The 22,109-nt window shown below is 37.2% G+C and overlaps 1 protein-coding gene across 1 annotated transcript in view; it reads right to left on the bottom strand.

The window, feature by feature from the left end:
* Positions 1 to 22,109, bottom strand: part of Catspere (catsper channel auxiliary subunit epsilon) — a 159,938-nt gene that overhangs the window by 9,016 nt on the left and 128,813 nt on the right. The window contains exons 18-20 of the mRNA XM_046432499.1: positions 19,585 to 19,684; positions 12,912 to 12,998; positions 2,934 to 3,091 (exon numbers count right to left, since the gene is read on the bottom strand). Of these exons, the coding sequence (XP_046288455.1) occupies positions 2,934 to 3,091; positions 12,912 to 12,998; positions 19,585 to 19,684 (345 nt within the window). The remainder of the gene's footprint in view (positions 1 to 2,933; positions 3,092 to 12,911; positions 12,999 to 19,584; positions 19,685 to 22,109) is intronic.

Genomic DNA, 22,109 nt, shown 5'->3' with positions numbered 1-22,109 from the left:
AATGAAGAAGGTGAAATTGTTAGATGATGACAGCTGTAACCTAATCAGTGGATTAATCCATTTGATGGATTAATAATTTGAACGGACTAACTGGGTGGTAACTGTAGGCAGGTGGGTGGGGCTGGAGGAAATGGGTCATTTGGGATATACCTTTGTGGTTCACATCTTGTGCCTGGCTCCTGGTGCCCTCTCTCTGCTTCCTGAGCAGCTTTCCTCTGCCATGCCCTTCTGCCATGATACTTCATCTCATCTCAGGTCCAGAGTAATAGAGTCAGCCAGCTACGAACTGAGACCTCTGAAACCATTGTCTATAAAAAAAAACCTTTTCCTCCTCTAAGTTGTTCTTGTTTGGGTATTTTGGTCACAGAGATAAAAATCTGACTAACACACTCCTCAAATTCAAAGTCAGAACACTTATTTCAATACCTCCCCCAAAGATAAATAATACCCATTACCTTAATGGTCAAAGAATAGACCATTATTTAATCACCTGTCTAGAAAACTTGAAACCATACAGATTCCTTATTTTTCCTTCACTTCCCACATTAGGTCAAGATAATCATTCATTTTCTAATGCATGACACCTTAATTTTTTCTTCCATACTTCCTGTCACTAGGCCTTCCTTTAACTCTTGCCTTGTTAATATCACTTTTTTTCATTTATGTGGTTAAAGTTTATTCTCCTTCTGCACCATTCTTTATTCTATTTCCAGGCTAAATTCTCCAGAATTTCCCCTAGTGAAGAAACTAAAGAAACTCCCTTGGACATGGGTTGAAATTTACTTAAACATTATGAATTGCCTTAAAATTGTCCCCCTTTTTGCTTTCTACCTTCCTCTCACTCAGGAAACTTTTCACACGACTTTATGACTCTGTGAACTGAAGATAATGTACAGTTAGCTTCATTTCATTATTAATGTAATTTCTTTCACCTGAAGTGTCTATTTTAGTCCATTGTCAATGTAAATTCTACAGATTCAGCATCCCTATTTTCAAAAACCCCAATCCGAAGTGCTCCAAAATCTGAAACTTTTTGAGCTTTGTCATGATACCACAGTGGAAAAGTCCACACCTGATTTCATATGATGGGTCAAAGTCAAGCTAGGTTAGACTAGTTTTTTTTTTTTTTTTTAAATATCCTTTACAATTGCTGCCTAAAGTCTAGATAAGCACAAACCTGATTTTTGTTTCCACAGGTGGAAAAGTTAGATTATTAATGGAAAGAAGGAAGATGAGTAGTTGAGAGTAAGAAAATGAATAAATGGGTTATGTAACAAGAGAAATCCAATATTATATGAACACTCTGAAAGAGATTCAGAGCAAGAGATGGCATTATTTCTTAGCTCAATTACACCAGATGCCTGAAGGGATGAAGCTTTATGTTTGTTAAGACCACTCTTATTTTTGGAACTCAGTAAGTTGGACTAGAAGCCTGTAAACATGAGTAGTTTTACTCTGGAAGATTTATTCATACGATATGATGGGGGTTTTAGTAATGCAGCATTGTTTTTCAAGTTGTATGTTCTTTTGATGTAAGGAATTCCTGTTTGAAGACTAGAGGGTAGGCTGTGATATAATATTCCAATGTATTCTCCCCCCCATGACCTGGCATACAACTCCTGGAATACTTGGAATCTTCATAATTATAAGTTGTCTTTTGATATGCTAAGGCGTTGATTGATGGTTGGCAGCCCCTGGGTAGTTTCAGGATGAGTGTTCTTAACAGAAAGACCAAGGCCAAATTAGAGGGTTGGGACTTCTAATCTGTCCCCCTTCCATTCTCCAGGAAGGGAGAAGGACTATAGGTTAAGTTGATCACCAATAACTAAGAATTTAATCAATAATGCCTATGTAATGAAGCCTTTGTAAAAGCCCCCAAAAGAGTAAAGGGAGCTTTCAAACATGTGGATGTTCCTGGAGGGTGGTACACCCAGACAGCATGGAAACTCTACACCTGTTCCTACATGCCTTGCCCTGTGAATTCTTCATCTGTATCCTTTGTAATATCCTTTACAACAAACCATTATTCATTAAAACAAAACTAACAACAACAACAACAACAATAACAAAAAACAAAACAAAACAAAAATCTAACACTGGCCCAATACAAGCATTGTATAAAATTATAGTTCAGCTTATGTGCAGAGGTATATGTGAAATATAAGTTACTTTCCTAGTTAAACTTGGGTGTTATCACTAAGATTTTCTGAAAAAAAAAAAAAAGCAAAAAAACCCCAAAAAACTAGAAATATGAAACACTTCTGGTCCCAAGCAATTTGGATAAGGGCTACTTATCCAAAACCTGTTCCATGTCCACCAGAAACTTTTCTTTTACTGCTCAAAATAACGTTAATTTTTCCCATTTCTGAATTACTATTATGCCTGTTAACAATACAAATGATTATATTAGAAAATTTCTCATGAATTTTCTCTGATTTCACCTCATTTGGTTTGCATGGGTACACTCACACTTGCTTCCCTAAGCAGCCTAAGTATTAACACCTTGAAGGCTAGGTTTGCATTTATCTTATGTTTGGATCTATTGTGGCAGTGAGACACAGTAAAGTACTCAGAATGTAATTTTATTTTATTTTAAACATTGTTATCAGTTATTGATGGACCTTTATTTATTTATATGTGATGCTGAGAATCGAACTCAGGGCCTCACTCATGCTAGGCAAGTGCGCTAACACTGAGCCATAATCCCAGCCCCCTGAATGTAATTCTAAATGGAGTGATTTAGTTAACGTTTAACATAAAATCTCCTACCTAGGATGTTGAATGAGATTGCTACAAAATGAAAAGGCAAATATAGAACTAGCAAGAATAACAACAATTGAATCTGTAGATGGCATCAAATTAAATCAAGAAAACAAAAAATTAATTTTGAGGAACCAATACTAAAACTATTGCAATAAAACATTTATATTCACCTGTAGTTTGGGTCCAGGATCTTCACACGAAATATATACATTCCAGAGTGGCCCATGGGCCAATATATGTGATTATTATTAGAACTGTTGATAATCTCATATGGTTGACTTAAGTCTCCTGGTTTTCCAACAGCATAAGAAAAACAGGTCCTATAGTTCTGAACAAGATACAAAGACAAAAATCCTAAGAACATTTTTCTGACTTTAACGAACAAAATTATATTCTAATATATTTATCTTGAATAATTATTTAGAGGTGTAATGGCTAGTCTCTTCTATTCTACCATTGCAATGCTCTGTAGCATTTTTAGAGGCTACATTGGGAAAAAGTTGTGAAAAGGGAAACTTAGTAAGAGCAAATGCTATAATTATTTTGTATTTAAAAGTACAAATAAATCAACAAAGCATAAAATCCTCCAAAGATTCTAATTTGGGATAGAAACTAATTTGCAAAGACACAATAGTGGAGTTGTTACATCCTTGGGTTCTTATCCTCCTTTGGGACTTCTATTTATTCCCATTATTATTAGTGTCTCTCTCTGGGTGGGGGTATGTGTGTCTCAAGATAGACACTAAAAACAGTACTCCCCCCACCCCCATTCCTGGCTTCACTTTTCAAAGCACACATGAAACAACCTATAATGTATATCCTTGTTTCTGCATTCTTTTTGTTTTGTTTTATTTTATGGTGCTAGGGATTATACCTAGTGCCTCATGCACGCTAGGCTATGCTCTACCTCTGAGCTATACTCCCAGCCCTTGTTTTCTTAAATTTTATTTTGCCAATTTGCCTAAGCTGGCCTCAAATTTGCCATCCTCCAGCCTAAGCCTTCTGAGTAGCTGAGATTACAGGCATCCACCACCCGCGTCTGACTGCTTCTGAATCCCTTTGGGTCCCGTGTGCTTTTAAACCTACATAAAGTTCTTCTCTTCTACCACTCCTGCTCTCTGGAAACTTCTTGTTTGAAGGAAACAAGAATATATTAGTTTGAATATGTATCCCAAAGTTGGAAACCTGATCTTCTAATGCAAAGGTATTGGGAGGTAGGGATAATGGGAGGTGTTTGGGTCATGGGGGTACCTGGCTCATGAATGGATTAATGTAATTACGTTGGGAGTGGTTTTGTTATCCTGGTAGTGGATTCCTTTTATAAGAATTAGTTTGGATGCCTCTTGCTCACTGTCTTTCTTGACCTTGACATCTTCTTTGCCCCCTCACCCTGAACCTTCCACCTTTGATGCTATAAGAAAGCCCTTGCAGGATGTTAATGCTATGCCCTTCGACCTCCCAGTCTTCAGAAGTGTGAGCCAATAAATGTTTCTTTATATTAATTACTCAGTTATAACAGCACAAAATGTACTAAGAGAATGGTCTTTTTCTTTTTTCTTTTTTCTACTCTTCTTAAAGTATTTCTCTTCAATGAATAATTTCCCAGTCAACTGATCAGTCAGCTCTTACACAGTCTCAAAAGAACTTCCCCATGGCAACTCCATGTTATGATTAGATGGTGTTAATGATAAGCTCTGGAGTGAAACTTACTGCTTTATCTCCAGGCTGGCACACAGTAGGTGGCATATTTGTTGATCCTTAATTTGAAATGCTGTTAAAGTGTTTTATTTTGTTTTTAAATATTCAAGAGCTAGGTCTGCAGTCTGTGCCTGCAACCTCTTTCTCTGGACTTAGGTTGAATGACCTCTAATAATAGGTGTCTTAGGTTGGCTCTATCCATCCACTCAGAAACTTTCTGTGAGTGCTATTTGTTCATGGCTATTTGGTATGCTAGGCAACCATGCCCTAGTTTCTCTGGAGACGTTTCTATCAACTATGCCTCCTGGAGAGTTTTCTCAGAAAAAAAAAAAAAGGAAACTGCTTTATTCAAGTGTGAGGTACAATTCTAATTATGTCTATTCTTACTTCCCTGGATATCATGAAACTATGAGGATATGGATACTTTATCCTACTTATTGATACCTCCATTCTGATAATCAATTATTCTTCATTTTTTTTCAAGGAAATAAAATTGTTTATCAAGGTCTGCAGCTAATTTAACAGTACAACTTTAATTAAATGAGAATTCTAGCATCACCTCTTCCTGAGAGTAGCATTTATGGATATTTGCACCCCCCCCCCCTGCTTTTGTCTGCCCACAGTCATTATCAATAGAACATTGATTCCTTTTGGATGTCACTAGAGTGGGAGGGTAATTCCAAGTCCTTACCTTTCATTATAGAAGCTGACAGGCACATATTCTTACCCCTAGGACTTCGCTGGAATGGGGTAGCACAGGAATTTGAATTAAAAATGAGGAGATGCAATGGGAGTAATGTTTAGAGGTAATTCATCCCAGTGGAAGTGCCCTAACCAGGTTGAAAGAATTGTTTGAAGAAATGAAATTTGAGACTAAAATGCATTTCATGCAAGAATGCAATGGGTTAAGTCACTGAGTTAAAAGTAAACGCACAGGCTATCAGGGTGATGTTGAGAAGATTGCTTACCATTTATATTCCAGTAATGACAAGTATGAATTGAGCCAAGAACAGTTTGATTAAATGGAGCAGAAGGTCCAGCTGATGCTCAGCTGTGCATATACCACTGGCTGGTTGTCTTGGCTGTAGTTTCCCTCTTCATGTTTATGACATTGTGATATGAAAGATCAGATGAAACAAACAGCAATCAGGGGCAGAGAACGCATATGTTCTAATTCCACTTTGAGAAAGGTCTGGGAAAATCTTGGAAGATATTTGCATGATAAACAAAGGATGAGATCACAAGGGGAACAGAACCAGGTTGTGCACAAGAGAGTTGTATTGAGCTATACTGTCAAGAAATTTTTGGATAAAACAGATCTGTTATATATTGTCTGGTTTTAGCTAAGAGCCACTGTAAAGAATCCAAATGTTTTGTGCCATAACCCACCCTGTCTGGTGGTAATTTTTCCTGGAAGGAAACACTAAGGAAGCAGACTCTACGAGTTGGCTTCTGCACAGGGTAGTGTGAGCTGCAGAAGCTCTGAGAACACAGCCTGAACAACCTGTGCTGAGCTGGGGTGAGGAGTTAATTGTCACTGAGTGCCTGGAATACCAATTACCAGAACTAACCACCCAGGGAGGAATTTTTGAAGGGATGCTGCAAATAAGCTAGTGAATCTTTACTTTGATGAAAGAACAGATTTGGGTGTGGGACCCTAGAATCAGGAGCCTCAATGGGTATAAATCATGATTAATTGTTCTAAGGTTTAGATAAAGATTGAAAAGGGTGTCAATCTATGGGTTTGCCATGAAGATGGGTGAATAGCAGCAGGTAACTGCTATTACAGACTAGCTTATATGCGAAATGGTTCCAGCCTTTTATGTACTTAAGATTGCACCCAGGGCTGGGGATGTGGCTCAAGCGGTAGCGCGCTTGCCTGGCATGCTTGAGGCCTGGGTTCGATCCTCAGCACCACATACAAACAAAGATGTTGTGTCCGCCGAAAACTGAAAAATAAATATTGAAATTCTCTCTCTCTCTCTCTTTAAAAAAAAAAAAAGATTGCACCCAAAGAAAGACTGCTGTGTTTCTACAAGAACTGAGATGATTCTCATTCAGAGAACAACCATGTGCCTCGTAAATCTTTTGGGGTCAGAAAGTTTGCACTTTCATCTATCCTGGGTCATGTTATTTTATCATATATTCTTATTATAAACTTTGAATAAGTAACACTTACTGGATTTACCTGGTGGCATTTATTTCTTATTCTTTTCTTATTTTGCCTACATTTTGACATTCATCCATACAATGATATTGTGGATATAATATTCTATTTTTAACTCTGCTAAGTTTTGAAGGTAGCTAGGAACATAGACTATGATTCTCTGGTATTTACAACAATCCCTTGTATAACTCCCTCTTTTCATACACTTATGTATTTACCCTCTGGTTTGTGAATTCCTTTTTAAAGGTGGGTATTGCAATCACACTGAAAATTCCTCTGCTTCCCTTCCTAGCAAGTCACTTTCTTTTATATAGGTGGGTCATTTTATAATTATTTTAATCCTAAGTGTCACTGCTAAAATTCTTAATTTTGTTCAATTTAATGAAGTATTATTATGTCTTGATAAAATGCAAAGATAATTATTTAAAAAAATACATCTTTTACCATTTCTTACCTTTGTCTACATTTCTACCATTGCAATCTCTAGCGCATTTATAAAATAATGTTGGGTATAGATTAATGAAAAATAAGTGAAGGTCTCATTATTTTCTGATGTCTATTAACTGCAAAAATACAAAACAGCTTATGTTTTTTGATGAAGGGTTCTTCTGAGTCAACATTAGACTATCAAACTTCTTGTTTTACCAATTTGGTCAAAATAGGAACCCATGAACATTACTGAAAGAATATGTGACCCTTGCTAAATTAAGTTCATGAACTAGACATACATAATCCTAACTAAGCATTGCTGATAAGGACTTAACTTACCTTGTATCATTACACGTTTTTTTTTTTTTGTATATAGACATCTCAGAGTCTATACGGTTTCTAATTCCCTACTGTGTTATTTAATAATGGGATACTGATACCTACTACTCTTTTTTGTGTCACACCTGATATGCCCATTATATTATTAGATTCTTCTTGCTCCAAGTTATTGTCATTTCCCCCTTCTTTTTCATTTGAAATCTCACTTAATCAATGTCTCATTGTCTTGTGAATTGCACTCCATTTCTAGCCAATGACTTCTCAGTCTATTATTTTCAGCCATGGTCAAAACTCAAGATCCATCCTGTATTATATATTTGTAGCCAGCAACTCTGAACCTATTTTCTCCCTTTACTTCTTAATCTCCAACATTAACTTGGAAGAATCTGTGAAAATGACATTTTTGTTTATAGGTCTCAGTTTGCAAACCCATTTCATTCTCCTCTGAGAATTCGCAATCCGTAGGGCTATTTTATGCAAGTGTCATCTATTCTTGCAGAAGCAGGACTGTGTAGCAGTCAGTGAAGCCTCAAAAATTATAAGGTTCTCTATTTCATTTTAGGCATACATTTAAGGAAAAAGCACCCCTGATCGCCCTGTTGAGTTAATATACAGTGATACCCTTCAGTTAGAGTAGCCTTGTTCACCAGCATGTAACTAGTCTTTGCATGTACCTGCTTTCTGTAATACACACACACACACACACACACATACACACACGTACACACACATACACACGTACACACACATACACACACTGAATCCATCCTTTTTGAGGTGAACTTTGTTTTTCACACAGCAGAACTGAACATTTAGGGCCTGGACTGGGCCCTCCAAAATCTTTCTAAATTGTAAACTATTTCAATGTTTTCTTTAATTAGTTCCCAGAACATTGGTATCACCTGGGAACTTGTTAGAAATGCAAATAATTTGGGACCCACCTCCTACTGCTGAATCAGAAAATCTGGAGGTGGGACCAAGCAATCTACTTTAATAAGTCCTCCGGATGATTCTGATATATACTAAAGTTTGAGAGCCAAGCACCATTTCATGCTGATTGAGGCAAACTCCATGACTGTTAATTACCCAGCTGGCTCATTGCTTCCGTGGAGTATGCTATTTTCACAAAATCTTAGAATGTTTAGGTGCCCATTGTGAGAATTTTGAGGATAGAGAAAGTATCATTTACATCCATCAGTTTCATACCTCTGGAAACCTTTCAATCAAAAGTCAGGAGGATAAGTTTTGTTTGAATTGGTTCCATTACTAGTTTAGTTGCTTATGATATTTGAGTAGAATGAAATCTTTGCACGAGAAAATGATCTATAGTTAATTCATTAGATTTATAAATATGTATTGAGCACCTGTAATGGGATAGATGCTGAGATACAACAGTGTAAACAAAATTCCTTTCCTTCTTGGGGCTAACTTTCTTGTTGGGGAGCCAGATAGTAAGATACAAAAGTAGGCTGTATAATGTTGTAGGGCAGGTCCAAGATGGCTATAGGATCCCTCGCTGAGGCTTCCTGCAGGCTGTTTTTAGTATGTAGCCAAGGTCATGAATACTCTGATTCAGCATATGTACTCAAGGTCATACACATTTGCTTGTGAGCAGGTGCTCACTTATGTAAACTGTTATGCCTTCTTTGTCTGGCCTGCACATGAAAAAGGCTTTTGGAATGGCTGGGGATGGGATGTTGACTAGAGGCACCTCTGAATAAGCATGTCTATCAACCCAACTGTGCCTAGACTCCTTTTTCAACTGCTGGAGCCCCAGACTTTCCTTTTCAGGTCTGAGCCTCAACCAGACAACTGGCATAGTCAGCAGGATCTTCTGCTGGTGAGAGATGCATCAACTCTCTCAGACAGAGGAACCTGTGGCTCCTGAACAGCGTGTAGCACTTGGTTGCCACAGTCCTATTAGTATGGAGTCCTGTGGAGAATTGGGATATGGTGGACGGGTTCCCTGTGAGCATAGAGAAGGTTTTACAAGCAGTAAGCTCTTGTCTATAAGCAAGCAATCAGAAGACAAGTGGATTAAGTTTTTCTGATTGCCCTGTGATGAACATGGACCCAGCAGAGTGGGCTGTAAATGGACTGGTGGAGCCCAAGATCTGGCCCCTGGCCAAGGAGAAAGGTGGCAGTGGTGGTGCAGACTGGATGGAGAAATGGCCTAAGGAGCCACATAGATGACTGCTGGGGCCATGGATGTTTCTTATAACTCTGAAAGCAAAAACTTATGCAGCTTTATGAGAGACTGCCAAAAGTAGGGAGCTACAAGATAAAGAAGAGGCCTTGAAAACTGCAGTGTGGTCCCTGGAGGAGGATCTCAGTACTTTGAAAATACCCCTCAGCTTTCCTCATACTGACTGAGTAAGAAGACTAAGAAGACGAGGAGGAGGGGGCCTAACACCTGCAAGCACAGTCTGTGGTAATGCATAAAATGAAAACAACAGCAGCCAATGGCTCCCATGGGCAGCCACTGGTAGGGCTGGCCCAGGTAACCAAGTTCACCGTATTTCTGCCTGTCAAGCAGAGTTGGTGGACTTAGGAAAATAATTTGGGCAGAAATAAGGAGAACCCCTGGCTGCTTTGTTACTATGCCTGTGAGATTTAGGCACATTATGTGTAGTGCCTTAAAAATGGGAGGTTAGAAATTCTCCTTGCAGCAGAGGTTATAAAACAGTAAATGCCAAAGAGTCATTTAGAGGGGCCAAGAGAGCCCAGATATGCTAGGAGCCAGCAGGAACAAAAGACTTCAAGAGGTGCTAGGGCCTGTCACTTAGGTAGAACCAGAAACCTCCATAATTTGGAGGTAAGGCACCTATCCTGTCTAGTGGTCAGTACACTGATAGCTCCAGCCATGGAAAACTGTCTTGTGGGCAATGGTGGCTGTGGAGCCAAAGACAGATACTATCTGGTTTAATACCAGTACAGGACAAAATAGCCAGTGAGCTTTGCTACATTCTGTCTGGATGATGGTAACAAATGAAGTATCCCCCATAGTGATAGGTACTAACAGCTGTGCTGTGTACTGGGGGCAAGTTCTATGATGAGAGCTCTGGGATCTAGGCCCTCAGGAACACACAGGGGCTATAGAGCATGTTATTGGCCCCCTAACTATCCTGGGGAATGATGAAGCACATGTTTTAGCTAGAGTACAGTGGTTAGAATGGGTACTTCCCATTGACCTAGTGGCTTGGTTGTACCACCACTTACAGCATGCAGATGTGATAAACATGTGGAAGGTAGTCAAACAATGGGGCCTGCCTTTAATGTGGAATGCTCTGGTGGAGGCTTGCCAGGCATGTGGTTTGTGCTTAGGAACATCCACACCCTTGATGCTTTGGAGCTGCAAATGGCCCAGTAATGCATGGATGCGTCTCCTTGACATGACGGCAGGCTGACTACATCAGCCATTTATTGAAGTCAGAGGAGGCCATGTTTGCCTTGACAGCAGTTGGTTTAGCCACGGGCTTGTTGCTTGCCTGACTTAGTAGCCAAATGAATTAGCTTACTATGATTTGTGTCCCGACAATGTTAATGGCCTTGTAAGACTGGCCTATCACAATAGAAATGATCAAGGTACCCATTTCATGGGTCAGGATATAAAGTAATGGGCCACTCAGTTACAGATTTAATGGAAGCTTCTTGTCCCACATCACCCACAGACTGAAGCATGATAGAAAGACATGATTGCCTGCTTAAGCGAGGACATAGGAGTTCAGTCAACCCACCTTTTATGAAGGGGCAGGTATAGTCTCTCTTCACAATTGTGTGAGCTCTGAATGAGCATCCCTGATGAGGGGGACCAATCCTGTGGAGGCTTTGTTTATACCACACAGTGACCCTAATACAGGTCCAGGTGACAACAAAGGATGTTATACTTAAGCCTGGGTTTGGGAGGCAGGGGGTGTTCTTTTACCTGCTCCCATTGGATTGAATAGGGGGTAAATTGTGAATTGGATATGGTCCTGGACAATAAAGCTCCCCCACTTTGTTGGATAGCCCTGTTGGCCCCATAGGAAAAGGGGTTGGGTGTGATCTTGTGACACCATGGGTGATTAGTGAATGCCCCCTGCCCCGCATATATGACTTGGCCAGGTCCCACAGATGAGACATAGATTTTAAAGGGCATTTAAAAAAATTTTCCTCTGGCCAATTAAGGATTCCCCAGTGCTGGTGCACATAGAACCTGTTGAAGTTCAGGACAAAGCTGTATGAGTGTGGTACCACCTGCCCAGCAAAGCCACCTCAGGCAGCATTTGTGCTTTCCTGGAACTCAAAGCTGGCATGAATTCTCCCTGAAGGACATGATTTATCTATATTAGTACTTGTAACTTTGTCCTTTTGTCCATAGGTATGTTCTTGCCAATACTATTGGGAACTGGACACATGCCTACGCCAGAATAGCACACATCTCTGCCTGCTGGGTATGCATTAAAATGCCTATGAGTTCTATTGCCAGAGTACCCTGGTGAGTCCAGACTATGTCACTTGATGGTTGGATGTGCCTGGGAAAGACTTGCATTGTCACCTCAATATGGGATGAAACTGGTAATGTTTGTTAGTATTTCTAAGTGCAGCTCATATTTTTGTTGTGTCCTATAGGAAGCAGGGTTCTACTTTCTAAGAGATAATTGCAAAAGACATACACATATAGATTGTATGGCAAGGAATATTAAATGGGTGTATTATATGGCAGGCCCAAGATGGCCCTCACTTCTGGAAGGCTGTGTTTTAGTACATAGTCAAGGACATAAACATTTGCTTGTGAGTACTTTTGTAACCTATTGGCAATGTGCCTTCTTTGTCTGGCCTGCATATTAAAAGAGGCCTATGGAAATGGCTCAGGGGAATGGGAGCTGGTAGGGGATGCTGCTGTCTCTGAATAAAGCATGTCTGCTATCCCAACGGTACCTTGTATCTTCTTTCAGCTGTGGGAGTTCCAAACCTTCCCTCTTGGATCTGAGCCTCAACTTGACAAATGTGTCAGAGAGTTGTAAATGTTCATCATATTAAAGAAAATAGGGAAGGGAAACATAGGCTGTCATGGGATTGATTTCAGTAGGGTATCCAAGTAAGTCCTTGTTGACTACTTGATTTTTAAATAAAAAAATAACTGATCCCCAGCATGGCAGTGGTGGTGGGAGACAGGTAAAGGAGGTAGGTTGTCTTTTTTTGGGGGGTGGGTACCGGGGATTGAATGCAGGGGCACCAGACCACTGAGCCACATCCCCAGCCCTGTTTTGTATTTTATTTGAGACAGAGTCTCACTGAGTTGCTTTGTGCCTCGCTTTTGCTGAAGCTGGCTTTGAACTCACAATCCTCCTGCCTCAGCCTCCCAAGTAGCTGGGATTATAGGCATGCAATACAGAATCGACAGAAGATAAAACAAATCAGAGTGTTTTTAAAATAAGAGAAAAATAGATTCAAAGCAAATTAAAATCCAAAGTGTTTCCACAAAGATTTTGTTAAGGGCAAATTTGTGATTCCAGATAGATGTTTTTCTTACCTCTGGTCCCCACACATCTTCTAATGGGACGTCCTTGTTAAGCTCTGTCATTGTCTTCCATGTCTGTGCTTCATTTAAACAACCACTCTGTCAAAAGATGTCATATATATGGATATTTTAAAGTTTTCATTGTCAATTTATTCCTAAGTATCTAATATAGTGTGATGCCACTGAAAATTTTATGTTTTTAAAAACTTTCATTATGTACTTGCTTGCTGATGTACAAAGGAACAACTGACTTTAGTATTCTGACCTTGAGTTGAAAGAATTTCTTAAACTCACTTGTTAATTCTGAGTGTTTTACATGAACCTCTGTGCTACCTGTGAATATGACAGTTTTCTCCCTCCTTTCCAATTCTTATAACTTTTATTTATTTTTTGCTGCTTATCCTTTACCATATTACAAAGATTTCCAGGAACAATGTTATATAAAAATGGTGGCATAGCCACCCTTGTTTCATTCCTGATTTCAGAGGGAGGCATTTCATTTTCACCATTAATATAATGTTTGTTATATTTTTTAAAAAAATTTATTTATTTTATTCATTTTAGTTGTTGATGGACCTTTATTTTTTATTTATATGAGGTGCTGAGAATTGAACCCAGTGCCTCACACATTTGAGGCAAGCGCTCTATCACTGAGCCACAACCCCAGCCCTGCTATAATTTTTTTAACCTAAATTTTATTAGGTTAAGAAAGTTATTGTTCATTTTATAAGCTTTGTTGTAAAAATAATGCTATGTGTAGATAATAGATTCTTAATTGCATAACTTTTCATCAAATATTACAATGGTCTTATGCCCTTTTTTCTTTATGCTGTTAATATATTGAATTTGATATACCAAATCCATTTTCAAATGATATATCATCCATTCATTCATTTGTGAAATAAATAACATTTAGTCTGGATGTATTATTCTTTGATATATTTCTGGGTTTGATTTACTAATGTTTTGCTTTGGTGTTTTGTATGCGTGTTTATGAGTCAGACTGACCCATAATTCTCTCTTATTTTAAGATTCTTAGCAACTCCTTGTGGTTTCACAAAATGAATTGGAAAATCATCTCCAGCTCCCATTCTCTGGAAAATATATTGTGATGCCACTGAAAATAAAACTGAAGAAATTTTTCCTTAAATGTTTGATAGATTTCATCAGAAAGATTTATAGGCTTGGAGTTTTCTATTTTTTTTTTTTTTTGTAACAGAAGATATTTTAGTAGGTTGTATTTTTAAGGCATTTGTCTATTTTATCTACTTGTTCTTGTAAGATTTGTTGACATAAATGTTTATAATAACCTCTAATACATTTTTAATGTTTATAAAATTTGTAGAATTTTCATTTTACTCCTTATATTGGCTACTTATAACCTTTTCTCCATTTTCGGTGGTGAGTTAATTTTATAGTTTGTTTAAAGAATCAATTTTTGTCTTTGTGACTACTTTATCTTATATTTGTATCTATTTTATTAATTTGGGATTTTCCCCTTTTTTTTCTTTTGGTACTAGGAATTGAACCCAGGTGTGCTTAACCACTGAGCTACATCCGCAGCCCTTTTTATATTTTTATATGGAGACAGGGTTTCACTGAGTTGCCTACTGCATTGCTAAGTTGCTTAGGCTGGTTTTGAACTCAAGATCCTTCTGCCTCAGCCTCCTGAGCTGCTGGGATTACAGGTGTGTACCACCAAGCCCAGCTTAATTTGTGTTTTTAACTTCATTATTTTTTTTCTTTTACTTTTTATGAGCTTAACTTTCTAATGTTTGTCTAACTTCTTGATGTGACTGTTTAATTTTTCAGATTTTCATTTCTAATACACACACATAAGCCTATCCATTTTCCCTTGCACATGACTGTAGATAAATCCAGTGAGTTTTGATATTTGCTATTTTCATTATCATTAACTCCCAGATATTTTAAATTTCCATGTATTTTTTGATGTCTGGTTTATTTCATATGTATGGAAATTTCTAATTTTTTTGTTATTGATTTCTAGTCAGAATATATACTCTGTAATATCAATCTCATTAAATTTCTTGAGATTTACTTTAAAGAGGACATATGGTTAATTTTTATAAATGATTTGTGGGTGCTAGGAAAGAATATGTATTCTCAAATAGTTGGTACAGTGTTTTAGTCTATTAGGCCAAGTTTGTTAAGCATGTTGTTCAAATCTCCTCTATTTAAAATTTTGTCTCCCATGCTGCAATAGTTACTGAGGGAGTTGGGTTAAAATTTCCTATGATGTTTGTGGACTTGTTAATTTCTAGTTATCTCAATTTTCTATTTATATGTTTTAAATTAATATAATTATAAATGTAAATAAAAATTATACATCTCAATTATAATTGTTATAGATTCCCGGTGAGCTGAACCTTATTTTTATTTTGAATAGCACCCTGGTAGAAGTCTGGTGCAAATCTGATGTAAGCCTAGGTGCAAGTCTGTTTATCACAAATTTTCTCAATTTTTGTCTAAAAATGTCTTTTACCACATTTTTAATCAAAATAATTAAATTTTCATTTTATTGTGGTAAAATATATCATTTATCATTTTCACAATTTTTAAGCATTTAATTCAGTGGCATTAAGTACATTCATATTGTTATTATAATCATCTAGCTCCAGAATTCTTTTCATCTTGCAAAACTGAAACTATACAATTTAAACAAGTCTTCATTCCTTGCTCCCCACTGTGGCTGGCAACCACCATTCTATTTTCTGTCTCTATGATTTTTGACTACTCATAATACCTTGTACAAAATGTATGATATGTCAAGGTCATTGTACTGTCATGTGTAACTAATTAAAACAAATTTTAAAAAAGAAAAAAATAATTCCTTGTACAAATTGGATCATACATTATCTGTTCTATGACTGGCTTGTTTCATTTAGCATGATGTTCTTAAGGTTCATCTACATTGTAGTGTATATGAAATTTTCTCTTTTTTTTTAAAGGTGAGACCATATTCCATTTTGTGTGTGTATGTGTGTGTGTGTGTGTGTGTGTGTGTATGTCACATTTTCTGTTGTTGGCATTGGATTATTTCTACTTTTTGGCTATTGTGAATAGTGCTGTTTATATGTTGGAATGTAAATATTTGAGTCTACTTTCAATTTGTTTGTTTATATACCTAAAATTGCTGGATCATATGGCAATTCTAGTGTATTAAGACAATAATCTAGATATTAAAGATACTTATTATTTCTAAGGATTTTAATTGTCAGAGTAGAACAATACTTATATCTCTCTATATTAACAATATATCTTTATTTATATCCAGATCAATATCCAGTACATTATGGGTTTATGTTTTATTTAACTCAATTCAGATGTTTTTGGTACTAGGGATTGAACCCACAAGTATTTTACCACTGGGCTATATCCCCAGTCGTTTTTATTTTTTTGTTTCGAGACAGGGTCTCAATTAAGTTGCTGAGGCTGGCCTCAAACTTGCAATCTTCCTTCCTCAACACCCCCCCACCCCCCAGCCCCGCTCCAGTTGCTGGGATTACAGATGTGTACCACTGTGCTTAGCTCAAAATCAGAATTTTTGTTTTACTTCTTCCATCTTACATATGTATCTCTTTGCTTTCATTCCAAAACACTTGGTGAGGAATGAGAATATTGAAATATTCCTTAATTACAGGTTTGTTTTATATTACATACATCACAGCTTCAGAATAACAATACAAATACTGTCTCCACCATCATAGTTATTGAAGCAGTTAATTCTTCTCTAGCTCATGTTCTTCAAATTCTCCTGTACCATATTTTATAATTATACCATATCTATGTTGTCAAAGAGTACATCCATCATACACTATACTCTTTCTCTACGTTTTTTCCCCTGTTAATTTTTCCTTTCCTCATTTTGTTTTAGTTTTCAGGTAATTCTGTATTTAATACTTTTCTCTAGTTCTTAGAATATCTTTGAATCAACAGTAATTTTGGTTATCTGAAGCTTATTATTTAGTAACTTCCTCAGGAAGAGCTAATTGGAATAATATTTCCTGAGTTTCTTACATGTTAATTATATTTAGTCCGTGACCTTTATAGTGTAGATCACTTTTGCTTGATATAAAATCCTTGGCTAAATTTACTTTCTTTTGGTGTCTTAAATATGTTACTACATTTTCTCCCAACATAAAATATTGCTAAGACTGTCTGATGGTAATCATTTTTTTTCCCAATTATTTCATTTTGTGGCAAAATACACATAACAGAACTTACTGCTTTCATTTTTAAGTGTACAGTTCAGTGGCAAAAATAAAACTCTATACTAATTAAACAATAAGTCCTCATTTCCACCTCCCTGTAGCACTGGGCAACCACCACTTTACTTTCTGTCTTTGTAACTTTTGACTACTCTAAGTATAAGTGAAATCAGGTAGTATGTGTGGTATTTGTCTTTTTGTAACTGTTTGTTTCACTTAGCATTATGTTTTTAAGATTCATTGAACTTGTAGCATAATGTGAGAATTTCCTTCCTTCTAAGGCTGAATAGTATTTCACTGCATGTGCAGTTTACATTTTGCTTATCTTCTTTTCAACTAATGGATATTTGGGGGTAGGTTTTACTTTTTGGCGCTTATATACAGTGCCATTATAACATGAGTGTACATATGGATCTTTGAGACCTGTAAGTGATCAGCAGTCAGATATAGGTTAGGAAAAGGCAGAAAGATGGCTATTTTAAGTTGTTATGACAATGTCCAGGAATAACTCTTGAGGAAGTGAGATATAGGCATTGGCAAGACAGTAGCAGGAGAATTAAATTATGGAGCTCAAACTGGATAGAAAAAGAAGGGAAGAAAAATGGGAAAGGAAGGCAGAAGGTACAATACAGTTATGTCTAGTTTATGTGAGGAAAAAGTAAAAGACTTAGGAGCATTGGGAATAACAATGAGAGAGCTAAAGAATTGGGGGTTGAAGTCAGAGGCTGGAGTGTTTAAATTTAGGTGCTATTTTAGTAGGAGGAGCTATCTTAGTCAAGGTAGTCTCTGTGGTGCTGCCAATAATAAACCCCAACCCTCAGAGTTTACACATTAAAAGTTTAATTTTTTTTATTATACATAGCCCAATGCAGATGTCTCTGGTTAGATGGTTGGGTGATACTCCTCAAAGTTGAGAATTGGAAACCTAAGCTTTTTTTTTTTGTAAAGCTAGTGGCTCCTTGAAGTTCCTCCACTGTATTATTTTTATAATGCTCTGATCTACCCCATCCTTAATTATTGTTGTAACATACTGTTATGAGATAAGATTGGAAACACAAAGGTAATGGAATTCCTTCTTAATTATTTCATCTGGAAACAACACACATAATTTCTGCACATATTTAAGTCATGAGAACCTCTCTTATGTCATCATTTAAATGCAAATGGATCTGGGAAGTGTAGTCCCTGTTTAGAAAACTTTCCAGCAATACCCTTGTGTGATGGATGACAGAATTCAGAAGTCAACTATATTTGTTTTCAGAGCATGAGGAAAAACAAGTTCTGAGTATATGACAACAGCAAACAGGGATAGGACAGATGTCAGCTGGTTGGTGGGAGCCTCAAACAAATGGGAAACATAATGGTCAACCAATGATACCATGAGTTAGGGAGAGCATCAGCTCCACACCTCACATTTAAATATATGGGGTAAGAGAGAGCAAAGGGATATTCTCTCAGGAAGTTCTACTGAAGAAGGATGGAAGAGCACTTAACCCTAAGGTATAATGAAAAGGTTTGAGAAGGAAGAGAGTAATGGGATTCTGAGCCAAGGTAATAGAAGATTACAGTAGTTTAAGGATGAGACTCTGGGGAGGAAGTAGGGTAGAAGTTATGACATGTTGGGTGTTGAACAGTATAGGAGGAATGTGTGGTTAAACGGATTTATTTGGTTACATATTGCAAGACAATAAGTTCTTACAGTATTCTGGGAAGTGGCAAGTGGAGCTCAGTTCTCTTGGCAACCATGTAGGCAGGTTGTACTTCTTGGTTATTAAACTGTTTGGTAGAGAAGAAGACCAGTTTGGAAGGAGTCATTCCTGGTTTTGTTTGAGCCTGATATCTCTGGGCAATGTTAGGAATCAATGCTGATAACTTCTGGAGGGGTTCCTTCATGATGAGAGACTTTCAAGGACAGAAAGACCCACTCAGGGAGATAAAGTATGGTGAGTAGGAGTTGTAAGGCCTCTCTGCCATGTTCTTACAAATTGAAAGGATAAAATAAGGGAAATTCACAGAGAAGGCTGAGATTAACTGGTCATGGAGGATAGGAGATGGAAAGACATTGAAACCAAGGTCAGAAGGGGCAAATGATGCAAAGAAGTTAAGAAATTTGAAGCCTGAGATTCTCCATTTGATTTAGCACAAATGTGACGAACATCCCACAGCCGAAGTTTGATCCATTAAACATTAAACAGAGTTTGGAGAGAAAAGAAAATATTCATATATAATCGCATCACTCTTGTATAAACATTTTTTCCTCACTCCTTTATATGTGTTTTATATGACAATACATTTCATAAACAAAATTTTAGTTGTCGATGAATTTAATATAGAAGTGATTTTTTTGACCCACTGCATCCTGGTTCTATTTCTTTTGATCTTTTACATATGGATTTAAAATAGAAAGACATGTCTAATTACATGCTAAATCCTGTTTAAATTCAAAGATATCATACCTGCTTCATAGTTTTAGTAAAACTATAGTCATGCCTGCCATGGATTTCCCACAATATGAAATTTACTTGGATATCTTCAATAAAGCCATTATCATCAAATCTAAAAGAAAGATCAAAGACAAAAACAATAATTAGTGTGAAATAGAGGAGTTAAGAGTCCTGGCTTTCAAGTCCAATGGGCACAAGTTTGAATCCTGTCTTTATCACTTACTAGCTTTGTGATCCTGGGAGAGTTACTTAAACTCTTGAAGCCTCAGTTTATCTTATCTGTCAAATACTAGTGCCTGCTATATAGGTCTATTTTAACAGATGAATGAAATCACAGGTATTATTCAAGATAAAAAACCCTAATAATAAATTAATATAAAATTGGAGCCATAGCTCCCTTTGCTTTAGTAAGGACCATATGTTGACAAGGGTAGCTGAGACCTGCTGTCTAGGACGGGAGGTGAGGAATGGAGGGGAGAGCAAGGCAAATATCCCTGAGGTCACTTAATTAAAAAAAATTGTCATTTGCCTATTACACATCAGAGAATGAAATCACAGAAATACTATGAGCACTGAGATTTGCATATTTCCCAGGAGAAACCAGCTGGAAGATGCGACTGAGTCCCAAAGGCTCAGCAGCATGGGCAAGGGGTAAGGTGGGGCTAGTCTCTACCAGCAGTAGACACCAGCACAGCTCTACATGAGCAGGATACGCCTTCCCTAATTCTGGGTCTGGGTAAATAAGCCCAGCTGGGCTTAGAATATTTTCCTGAGACTCTGAGCTTTCAAAGAGATATGGTTTTCAAAGATTTTTTTCCCCCTTACTACCATGTAAATATAGGGGCTCAAGACCAAAGCTAAGGTGAAATTATTGATAAAGCCATACCTTTGCATACTAGAACTGGTGACTGTAAAAATAGTTATATGACTTCTTTCTCCATCAGTTATTGCTCATATTTCTGAAGGAAATTGTCCCCCTTACCCTTTGGGTGGAATTTTCACTTAGGATGTTGGTCTCAGGCGCTACTTCTAGGCTACCGAATCTTGCAGTGTTGCCCCACTTTTTGATATAATGTCTCATTTGATAGTTCTGTGCAATTCACAGAAAATAATAGGTCCTTGACAGTGTTTCCTTTTTCCCTGTCCAAATCATCTTGGAGTTGTTGTGGCTGGCTTTCAGACCTGCTATAAATGGCTATCATTCAAGCCTGGTTATAAGAAGCAGTTATTGACCTCTTCTCACAAATTGGGTGAAAAAAATTTAAGTGTCAAAAAGTGATATCTAAGAAGCTACTTTTTATTTCCATATTAATTAGTTTTGAGAAAACATAAAGAGATGAACTCAGAAGGTCAGTACTCAAACAGGCATGACTAGCTAGGAACTGGCGTATTGGTGCTTGACTTCTTGGTGTCAGGGGGCGGGGGTCACAGAGAATTCTGAAACTCTAAGCTCTGGACTCTTTGCAGAAAAAAAACCTATGGACACACACACACACACACACATACACACACACACTTTTGTAGTTTCAGAGTTGGGTCAGGATTAGCAAAGCTTTAATTCTAGCAGCTTTTGAGGAGAAGGATTTTTGTTTCATCTTCTGAAAATCATGAGGTTCTTGACATTACGAACTGGTTGCAAAGCCACATTTTACATTTAAAAAGGACTGTGGCTATGGCTTATTGATAAAGCTCTTGCCTCGAACATGTTAAGCACTGGGTTTGATCCTTGGCACCACATAAAAATAAATGAATAAAATAAAGGTATTGTGTCTATTAAATAAATAAATAAATAAATAAATAAATAAATAAATAAATCGATTTGGACCATGTTAATTGCCAACTCTCAAAAGAGCAATGAGCTATAGTGTCATCTAGTGGCAATAATGATGCATTGCATGAGCCATAATTTCTGGGTTTATAATGATCTTTGATAATGTTTTATTTATTTCATTGAGAATACATGACAAAAGTACTTGCCAATGTAAGCATTGTTTCTGTTCATTAATGTTCATTAGTGTAAAATAGAATACTAATATAACCTGAAAAATTCAGAAATGCACAGTTTGGGATAATTTCTGACAATTGATAATTTTTCCACTACGGTAGTCCCTCTTTTGGTATTGAAGACACCTCGCTGTTGATTTACATTCATTAGATACAAACTTTGTGGATATCCCATTATATTCACTATGTCTTTTATTTTCTGTATTTGGATGCGTTAACATCTTGGACTTTGCTGACACTGGAGGGATTACCTAGCAATAAAAAAACAACCTTCCAGGAACTCTCATATTCGAGCCAAGCAATCTACACCGCATACCCCCAATCACCTCTATCCTTCAAGCTGGACGTATGATCCAACTGGAATGATTTATGTTCCCAGTGGGGTCACATTCCCAGGACTTGTTTCGCATCTTATTAGCATTTAATGGTAAATTTATTATCCTTTTATCTGTAAAATTCTGCCCAACCTTGTTCCTGAGCCATTCTCTCTTAGCCTGTGGACTAATAATTTCCCAGTGGTCACAGTTCCACTG

The sequence above is a fragment of the Marmota monax genome, unplaced genomic scaffold, assembly GCF_021218885.2.
Source record: "Marmota monax isolate L192 unplaced genomic scaffold, Marmota_monax_Labrador192_F-V1.1 WCK01_AAM20220418_F8-fsc00090, whole genome shotgun sequence".
NCBI lineage: Eukaryota > Metazoa > Chordata > Mammalia > Rodentia > Sciuridae > Marmota > Marmota monax.
This window is presented reverse-complemented; position numbering and strand designations above follow the sequence as displayed.